The sequence below is a fragment of the Quercus suber genome, unplaced genomic scaffold (assembly GCF_002906115.3).
Source record: "Quercus suber isolate HL8 unplaced genomic scaffold, Cork oak 2.0 scaffold_317, whole genome shotgun sequence".
Taxonomy (NCBI): domain Eukaryota; kingdom Viridiplantae; phylum Streptophyta; class Magnoliopsida; order Fagales; family Fagaceae; genus Quercus; species Quercus suber.
The window spans coordinates 580,579-597,140 of record NW_027069772.1 but is presented as its reverse complement, the minus strand read 5'-3'; the positions used below and the strand labels follow the sequence as shown (position 1 = coordinate 597,140).

The 16,562-nt window shown below is 37.8% G+C and overlaps 1 protein-coding gene, 1 long non-coding RNA gene and 1 other non-coding gene across 4 annotated transcripts; all 3 read left to right on the top strand.

Annotated features, from left to right (window-relative positions):
* Positions 1 to 5,745: 5,745 nt before the first annotated feature.
* Positions 5,746 to 9,088, top strand: LOC136071482 (uncharacterized). 2 transcript variants are annotated; one of them, XR_010632777.1, is made up of 3 exons: positions 5,746 to 5,969; positions 6,336 to 6,421; positions 8,836 to 9,088. It is a non-coding gene; the product is annotated as an uncharacterized LOC136071482 (long non-coding RNA). The 2 variants fall into 2 exon arrangements; XR_010632776.1 differs by lacking the exon at positions 8,836 to 9,088 and adding an exon at positions 6,525 to 7,062.
* LOC111990534 (U6 spliceosomal RNA) lies at positions 5,795 to 5,897 on the top strand. Its single transcript, XR_002880659.1, has one exon. It is a non-coding gene; the product is annotated as a U6 spliceosomal RNA (small nuclear RNA).
* Positions 9,089 to 15,182: 6,094 nt separating the features above from the next.
* Positions 15,183 to 16,316, top strand: LOC112001048 (aquaporin TIP1-1). The gene is made up of 2 exons (XM_024033212.2): positions 15,183 to 15,626; positions 15,731 to 16,316. The coding sequence occupies exons 1-2, from the start codon at positions 15,243 to 15,245 to the stop codon at positions 16,100 to 16,102; spliced, it is 756 nt and encodes a 251-aa protein (XP_023888980.1). The 5' UTR covers positions 15,183 to 15,242; the 3' UTR covers positions 16,103 to 16,316.
* Positions 16,317 to 16,562: the final 246 nt, after the last annotated feature.

The window sequence follows — 16,562 nt, the reverse complement described above, 5'->3', positions numbered from 1 at the left end:
CGGGCCGAGGAGACCCTTTTCTCTCTCTTTTTCCCCCCCTCGTTTTACTTTACTTGCTTTTCTTATATAGTCTTCATCTTCCTATCTCCTTATTCCATCTGTTGATCATCCATTTGCCTTTCTTCTGGCCGTCCGTCCCATCAGAGACCTTATCAGTACTCAAGTGGTTCACTCTGATCAACGTTGCCTTGCCAAGGGGTTATATCCCCATTAATGCGGCCAGGGGGTTAGGTGAATGCATTAAATGTGAGGGTGACAGCTTACTTTGGGCCTGGTCTTTCCCAAAAATCATCCTTGTCAGGCCGAGGATGAGGAGGTCCTCGGCATGGATTGGGAAAAGAGGCTTTCCCCAATTTAGCCTTGAATAGTCAGTGTTCCTCGGCATGGGCCTTGGGCCTGCTACATGATGGGCCGAGGCTATCAGGCCCACGGGCCCCACAATAGCCCCTCAAAACCCTGCTGCACGTTCCCTCGGACGGGGAGGAGGGTTTTGATACCTGCGGGCCCTCTAGACGAGTCGCCCCACTTCGGTTCGTGTTGATGCTGGAGGCTTTTTGACTGCCCGATGCGCGTTTTTAGCGTTTCAAGACTTAATGGGTGCCCACATTAAATTTGGCGGCACCACGTTTCCCACTTTCAACGGTATGATCTCTTACTTTTATGAGCAAGCGGTTACATTTGGGGAACCTAAGGGGAGTATAAGTACCTGTTTGAACCGCCTGGTTTCATCATTTTCGCGCTTACAATTATTGACGCGTATGATTTGAATCTGGTTCGACTTGTACACTATCTGAAGAGTATCGTCATACTTCCGTAAGTCTTCTTCTTTCAGTGACCCCAACTTCTCCTTGGTTTTATCCTTTCTTTTCTTCTTCTGGAATTTTTAGTTGTCCTTGGGGGATGGGTAAATTTAAGAAGTTGGTTGAATCCGACGAGATGATGAATAAATTCATCATAGACTATGGGATACCCAATAATGTGAGTCTGAAGTACTGCGAAGACTTGGTTCTGTCTAGTACCCAGGTATAATGGTATGTATAGTTTTACCATAGGCTTGGGTCCGAGGACCATGCAATACCTTGGTTCTGTCTACCACTTCTATTTTTCTGTAAGTATCTAGTTTCCCCATAGGTTTGAGTCTGAGGACCATGCAATACCTTGGTTATGTCTGGTACTCAGGTATAATGGTGTGTATAGTTTTACCATAGGCTTGAGTCCGAGGACCATGCAATACCTTGGTTCTGTCTACCACTTCTATTTTTCTGTAAATATCTAGTTTCCCCATAGGTTTGAGTCCGAGGACCATGCAATACCCTGGTTCTGTCTAGTACCCAGGTATAATGGTGTGTATAGTTTTACCATAGGCTTGGGTCTGAGGACCATGCAATACCTTGGTTCTGTCTACCACTTTTTTTTTTTCTGTAAGTAGAGGTTTGTCCTCAGACCGCTTTACTGGAGATGATTCCTCTTTGGGTTAGATTATGATCTTTACACGTGGCATTGATCTCGCCTCCAACTCGAGACCCCATCTTTTTCATTTATGAAGCGCCCATTGTCCGTTCGTGTTTTGCACTTGACGCTTCGGTGCGCGAAACGCGCCTTCATTAATGTCCTCGTGAATTAACATGAGTCCAACGGTCTATGGCCTCCTTGGAAATTGGTAGCTTCATTATTAGCCCAGCTGATAATTCTCTTTTCGAACTCTGCATGAATTAATTCTCACCAACCCCCTCCCCTATATAAGGTGGGAAGATGGTTTCTCCACAATCCACGAACTTCCCAGCATAAACAGAAAAGACACCTCCTTCCAGCTTCCCAATCCCTTTTAACAACCCCGCTGGAATTGTGACTGGAGTTGGCAAATATGAGGTGGCTTTGGGCGGGTGTGAGGACATCCGTGCCAAGAGCCATTATGGCCACAGCCCCCACTGGGCTTTCGGTGCGGCAGAATCTAGGCGTAACCCCGATGGCACCATATAAGGTGGCCCGGAGGGATGTTGTTAGAGTACCTAACGTCTCTCCTCGGAGCGCACCCCTGACGAAAAAGACGTGCGAATTCACCTCATGGGCGGTGCTCGAGTGTTGCCGTCTCAACGGCCAACACTCGTGAGGATTGGAGAGAATCAAGGGAACATCATGGGGGAAGGTATCCCGGAGCCCCTGCATCTGCTCCTCTCTTTGTTCCAGTTCCGCCTGGCCGAGAAGGGAGTTGTCGGTGGCCTGGAAACATGATGGCCTTCCCCCTTCTCTGCCTTTTGTGTCAAGCTCTCCCATTCTCTTTATACCAATAAAGGGACGGCTTGACACTTCCCACCGGCTAGCTTTTTTAGGGCGGCTCCACCTGGGTCTCTGATTGTAATTTGTACTCCTTCTATTTATGAAATAATAATATCAAGATTTCTTTTTTCGCTGTCAAATCTTCTATTTTTTCTTCTTCTTTTTTTTTTTTTTGTTTTTTTGTTTTTTTTTTTTCAACCTACTGTAAAACGACTACTTAGAACACTCGCCTGGTGCGCCGGCCAGCACCCTAATCCTTCCCACAGACGGCGCTAATTGTAAGGACTCAATTTGGATTGACCCTGAGTATGAATGAGTTTTCAGCCCAATCAAGCCCAAACAATAAATTTATAGAGAGTGGGTTAAAGGTTTAGGCGCTGGCCGTCGTTCATCAAGCATGAACTCTATTTTATAAAAGCGACTATCGGGATAAGCCACTCTCCCGACACTATGAGGAAATCTTGGGTTAACCCCTTATTGGAATCAGGAAGACACTGGATAAAACGAACCCTATCGTCCCTTGTCTTCATATAGTACGTCTTACCCCTCAGGTGATGAAGGTTGTAACACCAGTTCACATCATGATGAGTCAGTCTCAGCCCCATTTTCTCATTTAGGGTATCTACACACCCTAATATCCTAAATACATTCACGGCACACTGAGTAGGAGTCAGGCGGAAATGCCTAAGGTAATTGAGAGTCATTGGCCTCATAGGGATTCTCATCCCTCCCTCTACGAAAGCGACTATCGGGATCACGACTTCACCCTCTCTCCTCTTAATGTACCACTCCCCTTCTTCGCAGTACTTCAGACTCACATTATTGGGTATCCCATAGTCTATGATGAATTTGTTCATCATCTCGTCGGATTTAACCAACTTCTTAAATTTACCCATCCCCACAAGGACAACTAAAAATTCCAGAAGAAGAAAAGAAGGGATAAAACCAAGGAGAAGTTGGGGTCACTGAAAGAAGAAGATTTACAGAAGTATGACGATACTCTTCAGATAGTGTACAAGTCGAACCAGATTCAAATCATACGCGTCAATAATTGTAAGCGCGAAAATGATGAAACCAGGCGGTTCAAACAGGTACTTATACTCCCCCTTAGGTTCCCCAAATGTAACTGCTTGCTCATAAAAGTAAGAGATCATACCGTTGAAAGTGAGAAACGTGGTGCCGCCAAAATTTAATGTGGGCACCCATTAAGTCTTGAAACGCTAAAAACGCGCATCGGACAGTCAAAAAGCCGCCAGCATCAACACGAACCGAAGTGGGGCGACTCGTCTAGAGGGCCCGCAGGTATCAAAACCCTCCTCCCCATCCGAGGGAACGTGCAGCAGGGTTTTGAGGGGCTATTGTGGGGCCCGATAGCCTCGGCCCATCGTGTAGCAGGCCCAAGACCCATGCCGAGGAACACTGACTATTCAAGGCTAAATTGGGGAAAGCCTCTTTTCCCAATCTACGCCGAGGACCTCCTCATCCTCGGCCTGACAAGGATGATTTTTGGGAAAGACCGGGCCCAAAGTAAGCTGTCACCCTCGCATTTAATGCATTCACCTAACCCCCCTGGCCGCATTAATGGGGATATAACCCCTTGGCAAGGCAACGTTGATCAGAGTGAACCACTTGAGTACTGATAAGGCCTCTGATGGGACGGACGGCCAGAAGAAAGGCAAATGGATGATCAACAGATGGAATAAGGAGATAGGAAGATGAAGACTATATAAGAAAAGCAAGTAAAGTAAAAAAGGGGGGGAAAAGGAAAGAAGAAAAGGGTCTCCTCGGCCCGTGGCCGAGGAGCATCCCCCCAGTTGTAAAGAAACTCTAAGTATCTTTTTTATAAAATAGAGTTCATACTTGATGAACGACGGCCAGCGCCTAAACCTTTAACCCACTCTCTATAAATTTATTGTTTGGGCTTGATTGGGCTGAAAACCCATTCATACTCAGGGTCAATCCAAATTGAGTCCCTATATTATTTATTATTATTTTTAACTCTGATTAAAACTTTACTAAAACGTTTAGAAATAGTCAACTGCCATAGGTTGACTCTTGCATCATTCTTGATATTTTGATTTTTTTTTTAAATTTTAAAAAATAAATAAATCTCTTGGTTATTATCTGTGTTTGTTATTTTTGAAAGATATTATAATAAAAGAATATATTTTAAATTTTTTTCTTCCACCATCCGTGATTAAGGTGGGGTTTGGATCCAAAGAGACAACAATATTGACTTTGGCTTGAAGAGATCTGATAGATTGTTGAGCTATTAACAATTAATGAAAGATATGTATATATGATTTTTAGTTAGGTGAACTTTTGGGTTTTAATAGAAACATTTAACCTTCGGATGTTGAAAAAATAAGAAGGTAAAATGTTTTGTAAATTTTAATTTTGTGAAACTGATCAATGGCAATTTGAAGTGTTAAAAGAGACAACAATATTAACTTCGGCTTGAAGAGATCTGATAGATTGTAGAGCTATTAACAATTGATGAAAGATATGTATATATGATTTTTAGTTAGGTGAACTTTTGGGTATTAATAGAAACATTTAACCTTTGGATGTTGAAAAACAAGGTAAAATGATCTGTAAATTTTAATTTTGTGAAACTGATCAATGGCAATTTGAAGTGTTAAAAGAGACAACAATATTGACTTCAGCTTGAAACATACTCAAAATAAACTCTGAAGTGTTAAAAGAGACAACAATATTGACTTTGCCTTGAAACGTACTCAAAATAAACTCAAGGATAGCGTATTAGAAACTTTATATATTTTATTAAAAACTGTGAATTGCAACACACTTCTGATTCCAATATGACAATATTGACTTTGCCTTGAAACGTACTCAAAATAAACTCAAGGACAGCGTATTAGAAACTTTATATATTTTATTAAAAACTGTGAATTATAACACACTTCTTATTTCAATATGCTATTCATGTCCAATTTTATTAGAAACTTTTAAAGAAAGTTCCATTAATGTCCCTTTATATATTTTAAATAATAAGATGCAATATTCTCTTTTTTCTTCACTGTAGCATCACTTAAATAATAAAATGCAATATTTTCTTTTTTTTTTATTCATTGCTTTATCTAATGCTATCCTATGTATGATAAACCCAAAAAAAAAAAAAAAGAAGACCAATAGCATTACTTAAATAATAAAATGCAATATATATTTTTCATTATTTTATTTAATTCTATCATCCGTGTGATAAACAAAAAAAAAAAAAATTGACCAATAGTATCATTACAATTAACCAATCTCGTGCCGCCATGCGGTAGCACGGGGTTACATACTAGTATATATATATATATATATATTGCTTTTTAATTGTGAACGATAACATAATTTTAGATTAGCATTTTTCCTACAATGTCACGCTAACACGTGTGTAAAACCAAAAGCCAACTAAATTGGGCCTTCTGGTTGAGAACCAACTAATCCCACATCGTTTAGTTACACGAAGCTATCTAGGTTTATAAACAAGAGCGAGAGTAAGAGGCTTGTCCCTTCGGGGACATCCGATAAAATTGGAACGATACAGAGAAGATTAGCATGGCCCCTGCGCAAGGATGACACGCATAAATCGAGAAATGGTCCAAATTTTTTTTCGTTCCCCAAAATTTCCCAAAACCCCATGTTTGAATTCTTCCATGGCTTCCACTGTCTTCTTCGTTCTGGTAAGCTGAAATTTTTAGCTCACACTTCTTTTGGATTCTCGTTATGTCATGTTGTAGGGTTACTTTTGTAGAATTATTGAAACCCTTCTGAAATTTGATCCAGATTTTAACATTCTGAAACTGGGTTTGATATTTTTGGAAAATTTAAATTTTGAGTCTTTCATAGTTTTCATACTTTAATATTAAAGCTTTTTATTTTTATTATTTTTTTGAACTGTTGAAGCTTGTGAGGCATTCCAAATTTTGGATTTGCAAAAGTTTTTTTTTGTGGTTGGCTTGGATATTAGCACAATAATATTCCAGAATTTCATTGAATTACATTTGCTGAGTTAGAGCTTCTTTTGATTATTGTAATGATGTTTGTAGCTCAAAGAAGTTGCACAAGGATTGCTGCTAGGACCTCCATCAGCATCATGTGGAATTGCTCTTAGACTAGAATAGAACTTCATCAGGTGAATTTCAATCATTTTGAAACTATAATCTCCTTTTTATGAGCGATTACAGTCATTTACATAGCTTATCATTGTAAAATTCAAAATGGTCGTCGTTCCTCAGCTTGGGTCCACACCGTGAAAATTTTCAAAATACTAGTCATTAGGGTAGCGGTGGGCAGGATTCCAGAGGTAGCATTTGAGAGGATCTCTCAATTACTGCTCTGCCTTCAGGAACCGAGTAGTGTTTGGAGTGTATGTATTTCACTGTTCCTATGACAGAACGTTGGTGCTGTGGAGATTGCATTGACTTGGCTCTTCATTTAGTAGAATCACTCATTGGAGTTTAACAACATGCTGCCTCACCTGAAATCTGCAGGTTGCCTGCCATTGAATTTGCAAATTTTTGTATTAAATGACCACTTATGTAATTTTAAAACTTTGGGAAAGGATCCCCTCCAATTCCCTTCAATTTTTAGATAGATGAGAGATTTGGCATCAAAAAAATCCAATGGTCTTAAAAATCACACAAGATAAAAAAAAATGCCACTTGTCATAAATTTGACTAAAAATTGGAAGGAATTGGAGGATTTTGATGGGAGGGGACCTTTCCTTACAGACTTTTGTTAGTTATCTAAACATTTGATTTGGAATTTCTTGTTTGATGGTGTTTTTTATTTCTTTTAGATAGTCATTATAAGCTCCGGATGAATTTGGTACCACTTGTAGTACGAGTGATTTTAGTATGTGAACTCCATTTGGACATAGATATAAGTTTACAGTTTAAAGTTCAAACCAACTCTATAGGCTAGAAGTTTGTTAGGTATGAGTGCTAGTCTTGACTATCACGCTTTAAGAATATATATATATATTTTGGGATAAGTCATACTTTAAGAATTTGCTTTAATCGATTGATTGTCTGGCCATGGCGGTGCAAACATTTTAAGATGCTGATGCAGAGTAACATCAACAAAGCTGAGGAAATTGATTGGGTAATTTTTGTCAACAACTTTAAAGGATAGAAAAGGAACAACTGAAAAGATAGACGAGATTAATGTTCAGCTACACAATACTATGTGTTTAGTTTGATGAAAATTTTGAAATAGATTTTCTTGTCAGGTTCATGATGCTTACTATACTCATGAAACAAAAGGAGCCTCTCAATATGCTTTGGAATGGAGAGAGTTCTTTTCATGGGAAAGATGTAGTAGTTAACAGATCAAAAGGCAAGTATAGTGTCACATCATTTTGAAATCAGAAAATCAGTTATCATTCCTTATTTGGTGGAATGAAATATTAAATTAGAGAAATACTACGTTTACAACATTTTTCATAACAAATCCTAGGTAGTAAGTTGTTACAACCTGCTACTTAGAATTTGTTGTGAAAATGTTGTGAACATAGCATTTCCCTTTATATCATGTGGGGCTCATGTACACTCTCAGATTCACTAAATCAGAACTATGAAATGAGGCAAACAAAGAGGATCCTGATATGCTGATGAAGGTGTAGTGTGCCTAATTTCCTTAGGCTACTTAAGATATTGATTTTTTATTTTTTTAGAGGAAGAAAAAAATTATGACAGTTGCTCATTTATTGGACTGCTGAATGATTACATGAGGTCCTTGGTTTCCCATTTTTGGGCAATAATTCCAGAATTTTTGTGATTTTAGGGTTTTATTTATGTTTTATTTTTTATTTTTTGTTTTGGGTATTATTCTTATAGTATTGATTGCTCATTGTGTTTTTATTCTTATTTTGTTGCCCTTTTTTCTTTTGCATAAACAGTGTGATTCCTCCATGTCACGAATAACTGTTACAGTCCACATTAAATCCTACAGAGTCAATAAATTAGATACCTGCGTAGCTAATTGGTGGCCAATTTTTTTATTTATTTTTTTCCTGACAAGAGAATTTATCCATCCAACATAGGCACACACATCAGTGTGTAATTAGTCTCTCTATCTATGAGGTGTTGGGACCTGAAGCCATGTAGTGTGTACCAAACTGTGCCACTAAATGACCAACCGAGAATGGTATTGGATTTTTTCTTGAGAAAGAATGGACTGGTGATATTTGCGCTTGTATTAATGGAGGGGATTCAAAGTTGTTAATTTGTGAAGGAGAATTTGTAATTAGTAGTAAGCTTTTATTAAACTCAATTCGAATTTACTGGTGAAGTTTGAATAAAAGTAGAAGTTAAAAATGCTTACCTACAGATGACATATGAAGACGAATGGAATGGTAAAAACTGCAAGGGTCACTGAAAGAGAGAGAGAGAGCGGTCTGTTTGACGTTTGATTGCATTATTGCTTTGCAGGCGGTGTTGTACATATATACATTGCTTTATAATGTAAAGGATCGGGTGCTTTGTTTATATTAATTCTTTGTTTTTGGCTGTGGTTGGTGTTTTTATACGCTCTTTGGTTTTACAGGAACAAAGTAGGCTGGTTGGTTTTCCCACAGGCCACAACTGTGTTAGAACACAGCAAAAGATGTTCTTTCAATTCCGTAGAAATCTCGAACGAAGAATTTATTTGGAGGGACAGAATTTATCCTCCCCTATCCATCGGGTCACATTTTTAAAGGAAAACATTCAGTACCTTATTTATTTATTTATTTTTAAAAAGCCCTAACAATGCAATTTTTTAATTATTAAATAATAGAAACAATCCAGTTAATCTATAACATTTTTTTTTTCTTTCTTCTTCTCAACAAAAAATAAAAAATAAAATCTATAGCATTTTTTTAATATATTTTCTTCTATAGCATTTGGTAATTATTATTTAGTAATTTATTTAATTGAAATAAACATAAATTATAGTCTTAGATATGTTTTCAAAAGTATTTTATTGTTGTTACTTAATTTATAACCTACAATAAACATAAATTATGTCCAACGATATTTAAAATACACCAAAAAATATATATTATTAATTAATTAATTTTTGTACCCTAGACTTGTCGTGTCTTAGTTTTTCAAGAAATGGAGGATCCTCGTAGTTGTACTCGTGCTTGTGCAACTTTGCATCTCAATATTCTCAATTTTCATTTTATCTTTTATTCGTTCCTTTTTGCGTTTTCATTTTGTTAGTAAAAGAAAATTATAAAATTTTACGTATTTGTGAATTTTTTTTTTTTTGGTGATATCGATATATTCAAGTTTTCTTTTTATTAGATTTGTATCATTTAAGTTTTTAATGGCCCTAGAAAAAAATTCCTAGAGCTATTACTGCCTGGCCTTGGTTGGTTTTGTAAAGGGTAATATAAAAAGTGTCTAGTAAATGGATGTTCTTAGGGTATTAGTCTATAAACTATTTTAAGAAAGTTTTGATACTATTTTTATGAGAAATATAAAATGCTAACAAAAAAAAATTGTTACTTTTTTATTTTTCTATAAAAAGTTTCTAAAAAATATTTTCTAAACCAATGTTCTTTAAGGTATTTATTAACTTTTTTCACATAAAAACAGAGCATTTGTAAACTATTAGTTTAATACATCTCATGAAATTTTAACAGAAAAAAAAAAAAAAAAAAAAAAAAAAAAAAAAAAAAAAAAAAAAACTTTGTTATAGATAATTAATCCTAGTATTAATATATATGTAGAGCTCCAACTGACTATGTTGGATTAAAGAATCGTTGGCCATTAGATGACCATCATTCTTTCTTTGGACTTTGCCATTCAAACCAACCGCTATATAAGAATTTAGATTAAAGAACAAAATTTCTCTCCAAACTTCTTGTATATTTTTTCATTGAATATGAATTTTAACAAATTTATTATTAAATTATATTTTCTTATTATATCCTTCATACTTGCAAATTTTAAGAAAATCAGAAGTCGTTAGATATGTTATCAATTAAATGTTTAAATTTCGAATTTTTGTAGTATTAAATTATGCATAAAAAATATATTTATGGATGAATAGTAATTAACATATGATTTGAATCAAATTTGACATGCATTTTAAAAACATAAAAACATTTAATTTAACGGTTAAATTTTTAAATATATATTTATGTTAAATTTTTAGCAAAAATATGAAAGATTTCTCTTTAAATTAGTTCAAAGAGAAATTTTATCCCAAAAAAAACTGAGCAAGATATAATTTAACATTATTATAATTTAAAATAATATAATCAATACGTTAAAAAATCATTTAACCCAGAAACTCTCTCTCCTCTAAACCCAAAGATTCATTCAATGCCACCGTCACCCAACCAAAACACCAAATCCAGCAAAAATGGCCACTGTGACACATCCCAAAAAAAAAAAAAAAAAAAGCAAAACCACCTTCTTTGCTCAGAATTCACCAACCAACCAAAAAAAAAAAACCAAAATCGTCATAAATCCACCAAACCCATAGCACCACCTATAAAAACACTAAACCACTATTGCTGTTTTGAACCAACCACCCAAAGAACCTTTGACGTTGGCGAAGAGAGAGGGCAGTGTTGATCTGGGGAGGAGAGAGATGGCTTAGAAAAGAGGAGAAGATGAAGTGGGAGACGAAGAGAGAAGGGAGAGGGCAGCAGTGCCGATCTGAGGAGGAAAGAGAGGGCTAAGAAAAGAGAAGATGAAGAGGGAGAGGAGGAGAGAGAGGCCTGGGTATCTGAAATTCAAGAGAGAGAGGGTGAATTAAAAATAAGGATAGAGAGGAGAGAGGTGTGGGAGGAGAGAGAGAGAGAGAGAGAGGAAAAAAAAAAAAAAGAATGGCTACAGTGCCATTCTATTAAAAGCACTAGCCGGAGGTGTATGAAATGCTAAAATTTTAGCATTTCATACACCAAATACCAAAAAAGCAAGGTTCATGAAATTAGTGCTGAGCATTGACCCGGCCCACCGACCGATCCGACCTGACCCAAAGGGTCTTGGGCGGGTTGAATGGATGCTTGGGTCGGGTTCGGGTCTAATATTCGGGTTTACCTTGGGTTCGGGTCGGTTTCGGGTCCAACCCAACTCGACCGATCTTAATAAAAAAAAAAAAAAAAAAACTACTACTATTGTATCAGACAAGCCAAACTATGGTTGAGAATAAATTGAATTTCACTAACCCGTTGTAAACTATGGTGCTCCCTTTTTCGTCTGTAAATTTGTGCTTTTTTTTTTTTTTTAATTGTAGCATAATTTGCGCAAAGGAGCCTTTGGCTTCTTTCCCCACCGAAATCCAACCGTTGTGAAAAACGGTAGAAGGCCTAGACTCCGGCCAGTGTAGATCGAGATTCTCAAGCAGAGTTTCTCGGCGAAAATCGATTTTCCGGCAAACGTTTCGAGATCGGACTTGATCAAGTGAATAGTAGCCACCACGTTATGGACGTGACTGACGGGAAACTGATTCTCCGGCGAAATGAACGACACGACGACGGTCTGGAGCAGAAAGTTCTTGTGCTTGATTTTGCAGAAACATGGAGAAGAGGGAGGATGAACAACGGAGCGAGCGGGCTTGGAGGCAACAGACCCAACCCAGTACCCGACCACCCGACCCAACCCGAGACCCGTACTTTTCGGGTTGGGTCGGGTTTCTACTTGATAAACCCGATTGTTATTGGGTCGGGTTGCGGGTGGCAGTAAAACCGACTCGACCCGACCCGCTATCAGTCCTAGGCCAGAGTCTAGGCCTTCTAATGTTTTTCACAACGGTTGGATTTCGGGGGGGAAAGAAGCCAAAGGCTCCTCCGCGCAAATTATGCTACAATTAAAAAAAAAAAAAAAAAATGTCCATCCCATCAGAGGCTTTATCGATACTCAAGTGGCTCACTCTGACCAACGTTATCCTGCCAAGGGGTTACCTCTCCATTAATGCGGCCAGGGGGGGTTAGTTGAGTGCATTAAATGCGAGAGTGACAGCTTGCTTTGGGGTTAGCCACTCTCTGAAATCACTCTTGTCAGGCCGAGGACAAGGTGTCCTCGGCGTGGATTCAAGAGAATAGGCTTCCCCCCTTCTCCTCAGAAATAGCTTGCGCTCCTCGGCATGGGCCTTGGGCCTGCTGTATGACGGACTGAGGCTATCAGGCCCACGGACCCCACAAGACCCATTTAACCCAAAAACAATATACCCATATTCAACCTAGCCCTTCCCATAATAAAATAAAATAAAATAAAAAGCCCTCAGATGTTTTAGTATTTTAGGGTTTTCATTTTCCTTCATTTTCTCGGCATCCAAAGACTTCTCTCTCTCTCTCTCTCTCTCTCTCTCTCTCTCTCTAAATTCAGGCAAAGAAAAGCAAAACAACTAGGTCGAGTAAATGCTCTTTGAAACTCGTAACTTGTCGATGCGACTCACCACGACAGGCCGAGTCCGACTTAGGCTGTTCCACCTCATGGCTAATAATCTGTCGGAGGCCACTAATGACGATTTCCTCGAGTCAATCTGATATTGGGGCTGCTAAGGCTGCAGATTGGTTTGTATGCTTGGATTGTTGTTGTTTTATTTGTTGACCTATCATGGTTCAATTTAGGTTTAAAGGGTTTGTTAGGTCTTCATTTTCATGGCTGGGTTTTTCATGGTGTTTCATGGTTGGGTTTTTCATGGTGCTTTCTTGGTTGGGTTTTCATAGTTGGGCTTGATTTTCATGGTTGGGAAACTGGTGGATTTTCGTCTGGATACTGAGAAAAAAAAAATGGTGGAAAGAAATTTTCTATCTGAGTTCTTTTCTTTATTTCTGTGCTTGTTTCCATGTGCTCGGCTTCATTTGGATTTTTGTTTTGATTTTTCATTTTTTTTTAGTCTTTATTTGGAAAGAAAATCTTGATTTTCTTGGGAAAATTTTGAATACCCAAAAATCGGAAATATTGTAAAAGAAAAATATTTTTAAAAATTTATTTTAAGTTTAGTTAATGACATGGAATAGATAATTACACATGTCACTGTTTAATTGATCCAAAACTAGGCATGACATAACACTTTAATTTTCGGTCATTTTTACTTTAATGGCATTTTGATAATTGGGTAATTGGGTGAGTTGAGGTTTACCCATAATAATTGGGTTGGGTTGGATTTGGGTTAGAAGCAATTAGTTAAATTGATTTTAATGGGTAAATGGGTTTTATATACCCAACCCAAACCTACTCATTTGACACCCCTAATTCTGATCGATTTTCCTAAGATTGGTATGTCATGAAAATCTTTTGTTCAAATGAGGGTAAATATTGACATTACAATTTACAAAGGTTATCATGAGACAAAATGATAGAGATAGAAGAATTGGATGAAAGATGAATTAGGGTAAATATTGTCATTACAGAGCCTCTTCTGAAAGATGAGGTTTTAGAGTGAGGTTTGGGTTTAATATCCAGTTACACTGAACCTATTGAAATAATGTCATTTGTTCACTTTTAGACACGACTCACCATCTCAATAAGTCATCTTGTAAGGATAAGGAGCTTTCAAAATCTTCTTACATAGATTTTTGATAAAGCCAAGGCTCGGCAGCAATCTTCGTATTAGATTAATTGTGGTGATCGGCCTGAGATATTAAAAGTAGGTGATTTTATTTCAAACCAAACCGTTTTATTTCTAACTTTTCTCATGACGCTTCAAAAAAGTCCCTTGTTTCAGATAAAACTGATCTTTTAGTTCATGATAACCACTACTACTAGTGTCATAATCTAGATGATTTTGATTAATCAATCATGTTTATTCAAAAGGTCCTTGTGTTTAGTCACACACTCTCTTTCTCTCCCCTTTAAATTCAAAAATCATATAGATTATGCCCCTAGTGGTTATCATTAACTAAAAGATCAGTTTTAATAATTCAAGTTGCCATTATTATTTCTCAAAAAAAAAAAAAAAAGTTGCCATTATTTCTTATTCTAATCCACATCTGTTTATCGAGCCAAGATTCGTTTCAGCCAAAAAAGCTACGATCAAACTACTAGGACATAAATGAAATATAACGAAGCTGAGGAGACACCTAACCTAACTAATAATGTTTAAGGATAATATTTCTTATTCTTATTCGACTGTTTGCTATTTTTTAAATTTAAAATTGATTAAAATATTTATGTAGCTTAAAAAAAAAAAAAAAAAAAGAGAGAGAGAGAGTGTGTGTGAGATTTCCAAAAACTATACATAACTACATAAGTAAAACAAATTATAAGCCAAAGGAAAAAGATTGTGACGAACGGACACGAATGTAGTTCATTGCACATCACCTGTGGGATCGGATCGGACCGGTGGCGTGCTTCATTTGGTCCACCATGGCGGTGGTTGCGCGGAGAATCCGAGGATACCATGTAATAAATCTGCTTCGGCCCATAATGCTCACAGTCTAACTTCCCAAAAAAAAAAAAAAATGCAAGACGACGTCGACACGAGAGCCAAATTTTGATCATCCTTGGGCCCACTTGAGTTTATTATTAGTATTTTAATTTTTTATAGCCATTCGCCATATCACATGTAATATCAGCATCAAGCATGACAGAGCTCCGACGCATTCCATCTCTATCACGCTACTACGTATCCTCTTGGCCTCATTTGTATTTGTATATTCAAATAGAAAAAAACATTCAAAAAATTATTGATATACAAAAAGTGATTCGATCTTTCCAGTGATCAAAAAGCAAAGCAGACAAAATCTCCACTATAAACCACGTTACGTGTTTCTTATCCAGCATGCACACGTGGCAATGATGTAGCCGGCCAAAACCCAATTGCTTTGCTGTACTTACTAACCAGGACTAGAACTGCCTTGCCTCACCCGAAATTTGATAAATAAATAAATAAAATCATTATTTCAGTATTTCACAGGCTGTCCAATGATCACATTCCGTGAAATACCTTTTTTTTTTTTTTTTTTTTAAAAAAAAAAAAAAACACTCACACAGTCTCACACACACACCATGCCGATCAGAGACATAGCAGTGGGAAGGCCTGCGGAGGCGACTCACCCAGATGCCTTGAAAGCAGCTTTGGCCGAGTTCATTTCCACGCTCATTTTCGTCTTTGCTGGTGAGGGCTCAGGCATGGCTTTTAATAAGCTCACTGACAATGGCTCGACCACCCCAGCTGGCCTCGTTGCCGCTGCACTAGCTCACGCTTTCGCTCTTTTCGTCGCCGTATCAGTCGGAGCCAACATCTCCGGTGGCCATGTCAACCCGGCTGTCACCTTTGGTGCCTTCGTCGGTGGCAATATCACCCTCCTACGTGGCATCCTCTACTGGATTGCCCAGCTTCTCGGATCCACCGTCGCTTGCTTGCTCCTTAAGTTCGCCACCAACGGCATGGTGAGTATATCTTATCATATCGTATCATAATTATGTTTTGTCAGTTAGTTTCTATTACAGTTAGCTTGACAGTTATTTATTTTGATTTTGTGTTAATTAAACAGACCACGAGTGCTTTCTCTCTATCCTCGGGAGTGGGTGTGTGGAACGCTTTCGTTTTGGAGATCGTGATGACTTTCGGGCTGGTGTACACGGTGTACGCCACGGCAATTGATCCAAAGAAGGGTAGTGTGGGAACTATAGCTCCAATAGCGATCGGTTTCATCGTGGGAGCTAATATTCTAGCTGGTGGGGCTTTTGATGGGGCTTCAATGAACCCAGCCGTGTCGTTTGGGCCTGCTTTGGTGAGCTGGTCCTGGGAGAACCACTGGGTTTACTGGGCTGGGCCTCTGATCGGAGGTGGGATCGCTGGTCTTGTGTACGAGTTCTTCTTTATTAGCCACAGCCATGAACAGCTGCCCACTACAGACTACTGAGACATGGAAAAATTGTGAAATGTGTTGGATTTGGATTAAATGAACAGTTGCACGGCTTTTTCTTTATGTATTTACTTGTTTTGGAGGGTTGTTCTTTGTGTTTAATCTATCACCGTTGGATCCCTTTTTTTTTCGCCATCATGATCTTTATTCAACTGTTGTTTTTCCTTGGATTTAAGTTATCATTGTGAATTTGAAGGCCAGCTTTATGACCGATTCCATTTCTTTCTTTTTCTTTTTATTTTTTCGGTAATTCTTCTAATGGTTTAGGTTTTATTTTAGTAATTTGCCTGGTTTGTATTTCAATTATTGTACTCGTTTTTAAAAGAGAAATGACTGGGGTCATTGCGTTTGGCTAGTATTGTAGGCACGTTGTGCGGTGGGGTTCAATTAGATCGCGTATTTATGAAATAGAAAAGTAGGTCTCTTTAGTTACCCACCCAAGACCTAACTCATAGTG